General features: G+C 41.0%; 2 protein-coding genes across 2 annotated transcripts; both read right to left on the reverse strand.

Moving 5' to 3' along the window:
- Positions 1 to 1781: 1781 nt before the first annotated feature.
- On the reverse strand, positions 1782 to 2925 carry LOC141012924 (solute carrier family 25 member 53-like). The gene is made up of 2 exons (XM_073486469.1): positions 2870 to 2925; positions 1782 to 2683 (listed from the first exon to the last, which is right to left on the reverse strand). Exon 2 carries the CDS (start codon positions 2661 to 2663, stop codon positions 1782 to 1784), a length of 882 nt encoding a protein of 293 aa, XP_073342570.1. The 5' UTR covers positions 2664 to 2683; positions 2870 to 2925.
- An 872-nt stretch (positions 2926 to 3797) lies between these two features.
- prps1b (phosphoribosyl pyrophosphate synthetase 1B) lies at positions 3798 to 7778 on the reverse strand. Its single transcript, XM_073487473.1, has 7 exons — positions 7465 to 7778; positions 6838 to 7021; positions 6051 to 6149; positions 5649 to 5773; positions 5279 to 5452; positions 5032 to 5191; positions 3798 to 4920 (listed from the first exon to the last, which is right to left on the reverse strand). Exons 1-7 carry the CDS (start codon positions 7584 to 7586, stop codon positions 4828 to 4830), a joined length of 957 nt encoding a protein of 318 aa, XP_073343574.1. The 5' UTR covers positions 7587 to 7778; the 3' UTR covers positions 3798 to 4827.
- Positions 7779 to 11160: the final 3382 nt, after the last annotated feature.

Raw genomic sequence — 11160 nt, forward strand, 5'->3', positions numbered from 1 at the left:
GCTCCCGCAGCTCAGAGGAAGACTTTTAATTGGACGCGCTGGATGTCTGGCTCCCCCTTGAAATCTTACAGGCTGCTTCTTGGCCACAGCTGCCCGTTCTTGACATGCAGTGTTGCAATAATAACTAGTCCCTCCCTGTACCTGTGTGTGTGGAGGAATGTGCGGCCACTGTGCCCGGACAGATCCCTTCATACATGATGTGGATGATTTCATGTTGTTACTTTTCACACAGCGCCATCCAGTGGAGTGGTCGTGGCATGACATGGTTTGGATTTAAATACATCAGGAGAGCAGGAGATCAGCAAAGAAGTGATGGAAAGCACTCAAATGCACGACTGATGAGATGAATTTATTAATGCACTTTGAGGGGAAAAAAGTGTATTATGCAATTTAATCATCATACTGTTATTATGTGTTAATCTCATAGGTATATGTTGAGGTTACAGACAGGCAGTTGATATTTTTCTTTCACAGTCAGATACAGTTATTTAATGGGCTACATTGTGAACAACAAGGTTATTTATTCCATCTTTTGGTTAACTCTGGTCCTGTCCCACACACCCTGAGAGGAAGGCTACACCCTGGATGAGGTTTACTGTGCACTAGAGTGCTATGTAGGCTAACAATTTAGTTTCCATAACCTGCATGTCTATAAACAGAGAACATGCAAACTCCAGGACTTTCTTGCTGTGAGGCACTATGTCCTTTCTCAGTTGTTCCATACCAGATATGCATATGTCATATTTAATATTTAAAATAAATAATATATTGACAATATATCTTGAACATGCATCAACCTCCTTTGTGCACTTAAAGGGGAACTCCAATGATTCACTATTGCAGAGACAGATGATGAAAATCAAGGTAGTAGAGAGATCCTGACCTTATTGGGTCCAGCCCAAAAAAACATGGATGAAACTATTATTGTTAGGTCCTCTATGCCTGGTAAAGAACCATCTTTTACAAAAATCCATACTCCAATTTTCAGTAAACTCGTTATGTTAAAAGTTGTACAGCGCCCCAGTGGCTTGGTTGGTGGAGTGTGTGCCCCATGTACAGAGCACAGCAGCAAAAAACCCAATCAGACAAACCCAGAGTTTCAAGTTCCCTGATTTGAGTCATTCCCCAATTCTTCCTCCACCACATTCTGTAATAGCTTCTTTATACCACGTTAATAAAATGCAAAAATTGGCCAAGAATACTTGAAAAGAAGCAAAGCTCCTTTAAAGCCACAGACGACATTATATGACTGTTTCACAGGCTGAGTAGACTTCCCTTGATGAGTAAACTGACTTTGAGTTCAAAGTTCCCCTTTAAGACAATAAAATACAAGGCACCATTGATTCCCTAGCACCTTATTTATATTTCTAATGCATAAACTACTTTTTGTACTTAATAAATACTTGGTTTATGTCCCTGAAGTGGTGCCTTTCAGAAAATTGGCAGTGTTGGTGGATTTGAACCAGCTGATGGATCATGTTCTTATTTATCCCCATAATAAGGCTAAGCCAGAGTTATTGTAATTAGTAACACCTTTGCTTTTCCTATTATTACAATGTGTCTGCTGTGAGTAAGGCCTTTTGGTTATGGCACCTGCACTAAGTGGTGATGAATGTGTATTGAAAAAGAAACATGTTGTCTTGTCTTGTGTGATGATGAACACAAGACAAGAGGGAAAAATACAAAATAACAAAAGAAAAAGAAAAATCTATGCTAAATAAATTGGCCGCATTCACCATTTCCTGGAATAATGTAAATAATAAAACTGTAACAGTGTCTCTTCACCCTGACTGTTTCTGCTGCCTGTCATAGATAGCTGTGGTGATTCCCCATGTGATGCATGATCTCAAAATAACCAGAGAACCTCCTCGGTACAGCAAAGACACACTCCCCTGCCGAGACCTCCACAGCATCCTCCAGCAAGCTGTGAACCCTTTCACATCCCCTCCCACCTGTGCCTGCATGTTTGCCACCAGCACAGACACTGGGTAAAGAGCCAGGCTGATTGCCATGGAGGTCAGCGTCCCTGAGATGAAGGAGGAGACCATTGGAGAGAGTCCCTGTCCCGCCACCACAGCACACATGGGCCCCTTCAGGCCAAAGTAGAGGGCGCTGCCCACAGCGTTGCGGGCCGTGATGGGCAGGAAGGCTCTGTAGTACCCTGAGGCCAGCCTCTGTGCATTCAGCCTGACCAGAACACTCTTCAGGGTGGGGAGGTGACGGTCGTTTTGGCCGTTTTGCAACACATTCTGGACACGCTCAAAGGGGGTGAACACCACAGCTTCAACTAAACCTGCACCAAACCCAGCCAGAGCCGGCAGGGCAGAGGTGGATGTGACATTCTGCGATGACAGGGAGAGCTGGTGGAGGAGGGTGTCCTGGAGGCCAAAGAGCAGCGTGCCATTCAGGGTCCTCATCACCAACGGTGGGGCCACGCCCCTGTAGAGCTTTACAGGACCCTCTTTGTAGAGCTGTCCCACCGCCTGGAGAACCGGGGTGTTGTGGATCTGTTGACGGAAAACAGTTTTGTAGACGGGGAAGACGATGAGGGTGGGGAGGGTGGACAGCAGGCTGGAGGTCCCTCCGTGCAGGTAGCTGTGGAAACGAGCCATGGAGTCCCTGTGGCCTTCTTCATCTTGTTTATGGTCAGGGCTTCCTGTCATCCTTTGAGCTGAGTTAAAAACTGAAACACAAATCATTTCAGTGTCAGGAAGGTCATACTGAAACTGAAACGAGATGAAACTAATATCACCGGAAGACGCCTACAGCAAAAGATATTGCACTTCAATAATTAGAATTATTGCCTGTAAACAGACACAATCTAAGACAAATAAAATAAATAAAATAAAATAAAATAAAATGTACTTACCAAGTGAGCTGTCGCCAGGCAGAAGAAATAAAATGCAAAGCGTGGTTTCTACTTTGAATTTCCTCCGCTCACTGTTGGAAGTTGAAGTCAGCACGTGCGTCCATTTGTTGTCCACCACCGCACGCGGAGAGGGTTAATTACTGTTTATTGGTCGAGTAACGATGACAACACGTTTTTCTACCAGAATACAAGACAAACAAACTGTCAAACCTCGTCCGCTGATATGTACCATCATCAAGATCACAGATGCACTGTGCGCTAATCTACCGGTCGCTATTGTCCCGCCTCTTACAGAATAACCATTGGTCAAGACGGTCGACGTCATGCGGTCTGTGATTAGTTATTTCGCCCATCAATCACCAAGAAGTCTTCTCCTTGGGGGAAGGGTGTGTTTGATGAGAAACCACAGGCCCTACCTGTTATGTTACAGTAAGAGTATACTACTATCGTTATTATCGTAATGTCAAGTAGGATTTTTTATTACTTTACACGTTAAAATACAGGTCATGAGTCTGATAACAGACATATGCTTGGATTTTTAAGATTTTATTTTCTTAAATGTAATTAAATTATATTGTCTAAATGCTGTTTCAGAGCCAGGGATCAAATTCTGGTAGGAACTACTGAATCTTTTATTAACTGGCAAAAATAATGTAGTGAGCCCATGTAATACAGAGCAGATCATTTTAACTGTACAGTGTAAAATACACCCTCATTGCAGAAATACATATGAATGACATCACCTCATTGGTGGCCTCTACCTCTAGCTTGTAGCTATATCTAGGGCAACAATGTATTATGTGTTGTTCCTGTGAAATAAACAAAGTAATAATGATAAAAACCTTTATCTGATCTGATCCTGGTTGTATGTAACTTCTAAGCCTGTAGGTGTGGTGTATTAATGCCAGAAATAACAAAAAGTACCAGGTTTAAGATTTTGAGGATATTTATTTTTATTAAGAATGCATCCTCTGATAACTGCCGCATTCACCTATCTGAAAAAGTAAAACACAACGGGTTGGAATATGCACATAAATGACAAATCCTTCCTCCAGACATACAAAAAGACAAAAATGAAATGAAATAAAATAGCAGGTGAACATTTCTGGCGGAAGCTCCAGCCTGCAGAGACCCCAAACTAAAAACCCTTCTCTATAGAAAGACCTTCAAACGAATGCAGAACCTTGAAGGGTAACCCCTGGACACTGGGCAAACCCCACTCAATGAGGGCACCTCAAGAGTTGAAAGAGACATCGTGAAACATCTTCTACAACCTGGTAAGACACGTAATAGAGGTTCATTCTGTGAAAAAATTAAAAACAGCTAAGCAGGAGGAAGGGGATGGAGAAGACTAGAGGAAAAAGTAATTTAGATTAGATAAGATAGACTTTATTGACTTGAATAGACTATTCAACATTTCAGACTGTTGAGGCACTCTTGGTTGAGTGGAGCTTCAGTGGCACTGTAAACTAGTTCAATACACATTCACTTCATTAATTATAATGTCAAACAGCAGGATACAAGAGCAACACAAAAAAACTGCACTCATCCATTGTAACAAAAGCAATGTAACAGCTTTAAACTTCTCCTGACCAGTGATACCTTCTAGGGTAGTCGTTGACAGACTGAAATGACTCCTGGAAAGCTTAAATAGGCAAAAGAAACTCTAACTATAGGTTATGAAAGGGAGGGACAACGTTCACAGTGGATAAACACCTATTAACCCAAGTACAATAAATACGCTGGCCTAACTTGGTAGCTTGTGATTGCTTTGGTGCCCAGGACATGAAGGGACACTGCTCAAGAGGGAAGGGACATTAGTAACAGACATGACAGTTCATTCTTTTGTTTCATGGATAGTTAGCAAGATATCTTTGCTAATGGTGTTTGGGTTGGGGGAATTCCCTCTTCTCTTATTTGGTGTAACAGCACACAGTGGATGTAGCAGACACTATTCGTTACAATGGGACATGGCTGAACAGGTACGACACAGACTCGCCGTTGTGAGTTCTACGGATGGCCTCTGCGAGGATCATGGAGATGTCAATAACCTGGAGGGAGAAAGGGGGGAATGTAACAAGACATGATGTTTTGTTTGCTGACAGAAAAATGAAGACCTATCGCAACCTTACGTATAACTGAGGTGAAAGATGCATCCTGACCTGTATTTTGGGACAATGCTTCATCTTCTCCTCCTGAGGGATTGTATTGGTGACCACAACAGCTTCAAAGCAGGCATTGTTGATGCGTGAGATTGCTGGGCCAGAGAAGATGCCATGAGTCAATATGGCATACACCTTGGTGGCACCAGCAGAAATTAGTCTAAAAGGGAGAGAAACAGTATAATTACATCACATATGACTATATAGATCCTGGAACAGAGGTCTTTAAATGGAATTCAGGGCTTACTTGTCAGCAGCATGGCAGATTGTGCCACATGTGTCAGCCATGTCATCAACTAGAATGGCAACCCGATCCGTCACATCTCCGACTAGAACCATGCGGTCCACCTCATTCGCCTTTTTCCTCTCCTTGTGAATGAGAGCAAAGTCCACATTCAACCTGTCTGCTATTGAGGTGACCCTGTGAAGGAAAAGTAAGTAAGTCAGAGCCAGTGTGTATGCCGAAGTGGATAAACCTGTATATGCACCCGCCAAAATTGAGTCTCGTCAGAGATAAGCAAAGGAAACAATATTTTAATCTAAAGTAAATTCTGGAGGAGATTTGGTGAAGGTATGCTCAAGGGTACAAGGACCTATGGCAAGCTGTACTTGCATACCTCTTGGCTCCTCCTGCGTCGGGTGAGACGATGGTGCAGTTCTTCCATTCGGGAATGTTCTCTTTTATCCATTTTAGCACTGCTGGTTCTGCATACAAGTTATCAACGGGGATATCAAAGAATCCCTGGAAAAAGATAATAAAAATAATTTGAGCTGGGGCACAAGAGATAAACATATACTACCGACTGGAAAGACTATTATTGGAAGACTAGTATCTTTTGTCCTTTGATGACATCTATATAAATGTAAGGCAATGACAGCCAGGTTTCTAATGAAGCTTCTCCAAAATCAGGCACTGATGGATTTAGAGTGTAGAACAGAAAGATAATGCAAGGGACAGACTAATGGCATGATAGTGAATAAGGTGCATTTCTGTTTATGTCTGCTTTTGAGCTGCTCACCTGTATCTGTGATGCATGCAGGTCCATAGTGATAATATGGTCTGCACCTGACACCGACAGCATGTTGGCCACCAGCTTGGCAGAGATAGGAGCGCGGCTCTGCAATGAAAATAGATCTCTTCAGTCACATGGAATAAGTGAACTGGCAAGCATGGCTTGTTTCTAAAAATAACACTAAACTGAGAGCATAGCCATTTAGTCAAATTATACCAGTTAAATATCACAATCTTTTAGACTCTATAATAGTAAAATAAAAACATTTTCAGTTTGACAATTGATCCTTTCAATATTTACTGTATATTAAGATGGGTGATGTATGAAATTCACCAGTATGTAGCATGGTAACTAAGCCAATTTTCATTTCACTTAGCTAGAACAGTCAAATAAGTTCAAAATGAATATGTTTGGCCCAACTGCAATATGGCTTTTAATATCAGAAAAATACTATGCTTATTGCATGTAACAAACTATCTAATGTTGCATCACACAAATTGAAGTTTATATCAGGTATTTAAACGTGCAAAAACATTCCACTCATGCAATATGATTAAAATGTTGGAACGAAAGTAAATAACAGGCAAACAGCTACTCAAAATGTAAAGGGATGTAACTTGCAGCTGACTCAGCAAAGCCTACAGTGCCAGGGACAGAAAAACAAACGGAGAAAGGAAGTAAAAATGCTTAGTCGAGCGGTCGTTGATGGACATGGGCTGCAGGCTTCTTGTCATGATGCTGGGATGGCAAATGGCATGACAGAAGTAATTAGACAGATATCCCTCACCCCCACCTTGTCCTTCTTGTCTTGCCGGGCGTAGGGGAAGCAGGGGATGACAGCCGTGACCCTGGAGGCAGAGGCGATCTTGCAGGCGTTGATCATGATCAGCAGCTCCATCAAATTGTCATTGATCTCCCCACAGCCACTCTGCACGATGTAGACATCTTCCCCACGTACGCTCTCCCCTATCTCCACGCTGCCAGGGAGGAGAGAGGTGACAAGACAAACATCACTTAGTACCTCTGAGTTAACACACCATGGAAGCTAGATGAGATAGATGAGACAGGGTAAACAATGGCTTGTGTCTACGTAGGAAGGGTTACATTAGGTGGGGAAAGAGCAGCAGGCGGAGTCAGAACATCTCTCAATATCGTATGTGACATATAAAATTATCATTTCAATGTACTGACGCAGATTATGTTGCTTTGTTGCTCAGGAATTACCAGCCGGGCTTCATAGTTAGCACGGATCTTCAACCATGCGTGGACTACAAGTTCCTAAAAACCCTGCGCGGCAATTCCATCGTGACACAACGTTTCTAATTAAATACATGTCGATAGGCTACGACATTTGCGTGCAAGGTAGCTATGCGTCATATAATACGGGTCTTTCAGGTAACCACCACAGCAAACAACTCACCATGTTTCTTGGTTGCTAAATTTCTTCGTAACAACCTTCCCCAGCTCGAGACCCAGGCGGTCTGCTATTTTCTGCGACAGGTCCGGATGTGAGCTACCGCTGAATATTTTGATATTCGGCATTTTCTTGCGATCCAGGGCGTCGTTCAGTTGACGGGGGCAGCGGCAGCGAGCTGCTGTCGAGTCCAGGGAGCGAGGAGACCGAGACAACAACTGGAAATTAATCAACAGTTGATGAGCTACGCTTAGCGAGCTAAAGTGTGTTCCCTACCTATCCACCATTATGTCCCACACATGACGCGTGCGGCTCTTCCTCGCGGGGCCGCGCGCACGCTTTCACTTACGTTCCGCCGCGATTACGTCATTCCGGCCAGGGGGGGGGGGGGGGGGGGGAGCCAAGAGCAGGGGCACGTAAGCGAGCTAGGTAAATCAATGTATACTCGTTATGACTGAGCTTTTACTTAAAACAATGAGAATTTAGAAGCCCAAAGTGAGTTAATACATCGTTTAGCAGATACACCGAGCTTTAACAGCCACTTGTCCTGGAGTTTTACATTGTTATTTCCTCAAACGAACAAGCTATTTTATAAATTGGTACATGATAACATGGAAAAAGGCTTTAACATAACGTTTATAAACCGCTAATGCTAATGCAAAGTTCACTCTACAAGATGTTAGCCCTGCCTCCTCTGAACCCCTATAGTGATTATGTGTCCTCTTGAAATGTGGGCTATTCACCACCTTTTCTGTCAAGTGGAGGCACTGCAGTGCATATGGTCTTGACACTGTCCATTTTAACTTCATGTAAGATATTTGGTGTTGGATATATGATATTTAGCCTGCCCATACTCAGAGTAATTCAGAGGTAACAATACTGCACATTTCCCTTGTGTTGCCATTAAAGCTAAATCTCTCCTTTTGGCAGAGGTCCCTGAATGCACCACCAAAATGCAGTCATTAAAAGAGGTAAGTGTAGGCCTTTTTCACAGCAGGCAATCTGACTTGTCATACTAGGGAAAACACAGGTGTCAAAAACATTAACGATGGCTCCGTCTGACACTGAAACAGCTTAATTGAATTCAGCCATGATTAATTTTATTGTTTACACCTGTGATTTTCATTTCCTTTGTGTCATGATAAAGTGTCTTCTGTGAACACAGCCAATTAATATCTATGACAGTGGCCCGTGTTAAACTACGAGTGTTACACATCTCTAACAACCACAGACAGTTGTATTTTTACAGGATCATCTTTCTTGTTGCCAGTAAAACCTTATCACAGTGTTTTTGGCAAAGAGGCTACCCTGGCTGGTGGTTAGCTTAGCTTTGATCTGCTCTTTAAATGCTTAGCTACAATACAAATAACACAGAAAATCTTAAGTCAATCTATCTCAAATGTCAACAAAACACAAAGACATTTTACTGTCAATGGTTGGTGTTGTGTCGACTCAGTGAGGCTTGCACTGTTGAGTCAACAGAGGCAAATGAATTAAGCAAACACAGAAGTAAGCAGCAAGAGAGGCGTTTCCAGATAATTCCATATGACGTAATTTGTTTAAAGGCATACTAATGGACACCCTGTCCCTGTGGCAAGTTTACTGCATGCAATGTCATTTCCAAATTCTCTGAAAGAGTTTATATAATATACTTTATTGCTCTTAAAACATGAGTTAACTTTGTACACAGACAGAAGACCACAGTGACGACAAGATCATTGACAGTAAATAAAGACAGGAATGAATAGGTGCACATAAAGAAACAATGGATTAAGCCATGGCGGGCTCATCGTGTGAATGAAACACAGACATATCCACACAGTTTAACAAAGCAACTGAACAATGACAACCACAGAAAAATTCATCATAATGTTAAAATGTTCAAGTGCTGATGAGAGAACATTGATATTTTTGGTTTATAAAAATAAACATGTCCCATGCTTTATACTCGTCATATACTCATAAAATATATGTTTTGCTATTAGTCTCTATGTTACACTACTATAAATAATTACCTTACAGACATGTTTTATCTTTTCCCTTTTTACAAAATAGTGAAGCGTTTGGATAAATCTTAATGTTACAAGTAATGTTTTAAAAGTGTTTCTTATCCTCTCAAATATTTGATCTTACTATTTACATTTACAGTGTAGAATAATACATTTCCATACTGTATATAATTTGCAAAACATTAAAATATTGCCACCATGGCCTTTCATTTTGCCTGGTTTTCCACTTGAGAACTGGAAAATTTTCTGTACAAACAGTATCATCACCTTCAATGATCAAAGTATCTGCCCCTGAAATTCTAGTACGTTAGGCAAAACATGCAGTACAGTGAAAGAGAAAACACTGCATATGGTTATGGAAAATGCCACATCAACAGCAAAGGACAGACCATTAAAAGAGAGTGCTTGTAAACACTGTAAATGTATCCTGAAATCAAGAAAATAAGTGCAATAACACTGATCATCTCCCCTTTAGGTGAAACTCCTAGTGTAAAATTGGCTATATTGCTAAATTGATGAACAGTCACATTGTCCCACAAAGACATAATAATAACTAATAATAAAAGCTCAAAATATAAATAAAGTTAACAAAATGCTCAAATTTACAGCATTACTAAGACATATATAGTATTTGTTACATCCCCCATTGATTTATTATGTATGTCAAATGTGGAACATTTGCCAGTTTGTACACTGTATGGCTTTCAGTATCCTAAAATTAGTTTATTACCACCAAATAATTCTATATCTTGACTCAGGGTGGATGTTAACATCATATACAGTATTTCACAAACCTTTGAGTAACATTGGAGTACCATGTTGTATTCCAAAAAATGGACCAATACATTTTACGCAAGAAAAAGCAATATAACATTTCTTGTCTTTAGTAGTGTGGCAGCCCAGTTGTCATTTTAAATGCAGTTTCACAGCACTTTCTTTTAACAGTATGTCCGGTATACATGTTAGGCCAGCACAACTATCAAGCCTCCGTGATTAATTTCCAAGAATAACAAGAGGATGAGACACAAAGGAGATTTCAGACAGGAAACAGATGTGTTAGTTTTATTAAAATACATAGAAAACTACTTTGTGTGTTTCTTATATATTTGCTAGATTGCACAATGTATAACAGCACATAGAAAGCAAATTTGTTTATACTGTATCTGAAAACCTGAATTAAAAACAAAGGATCCTTTGAAACGGGTAAGCTTTAGCTTTGAGGAGATGAATCATGTAAAATTGGTGGTGTGGACTCAAGTGAGCGTTTCAGCAGCAGAGTGAATAAAAAACACTTAATCAAACATTAAAAGATACATTTCAACTTCAGAGCTAATTTCAGAGGTTGTGCAAAATTCTAGTTATAAGCTTACTCACTTGCAAGTGGATGGCTGTATTTAAAACTATTATTCACGACAGGTGAGATGCAAGTGAGCCATGGATCAGTGATGGTGTAAAATACACTCTGTGCGTTATTAAGTACAGTGTGGGTATTCCTTCTCTACAGCTGAGTGAGGTAAAGACACTCATTTCTGTGTAGTGGTTAAGACGATGACTTGGGTCTCTGCTACATTGTCTGCCCTGAGCAGGTATTTTTCATACCTGCTCTGTTATAGTGAGAGAACGGGCCTCTGTCAATCAGTATGGTTTAAAATGTCATCTTTCAGCGGTTTTGGTTTTCCAACACTGTCACTTA

The sequence above is a fragment of the Pagrus major genome, chromosome 18, assembly GCF_040436345.1.
Source record: "Pagrus major chromosome 18, Pma_NU_1.0".
Classification (NCBI taxonomy): Eukaryota; Metazoa; Chordata; class Actinopteri; order Spariformes; family Sparidae; genus Pagrus; species Pagrus major.

What these genes read in the sequence shown, in the direction of transcription:
- LOC141012924 (XM_073486469.1), bottom strand. Translation starts at nt 2,663, where the DNA reads ATGACAGGAAGCCCTGACCATAAACAAGATGAAGAAGGCCACAGGGAC.
- prps1b (XM_073487473.1), bottom strand. Translation starts at nt 7,586, where the DNA reads ATGCCGAATATCAAAATATTCAGCGGTAGCTCACATCCGGACCTGTCG. An exon ending in TTTAGCAACCAAGAAACATG is followed by an intron (nt 7,022 to 7,464) that starts GTGAGTTGTTTG and finishes CCTCCCTGGCAG; the next exon opens with CGTGGAGATAGGGGAGAGCG. An exon ending in GGCAAGACAAGAAGGACAAG is followed by an intron (nt 6,150 to 6,837) that starts GTGGGGGTGAGG and finishes TTTTCATTGCAG; the next exon opens with AGCCGCGCTCCTATCTCTGC.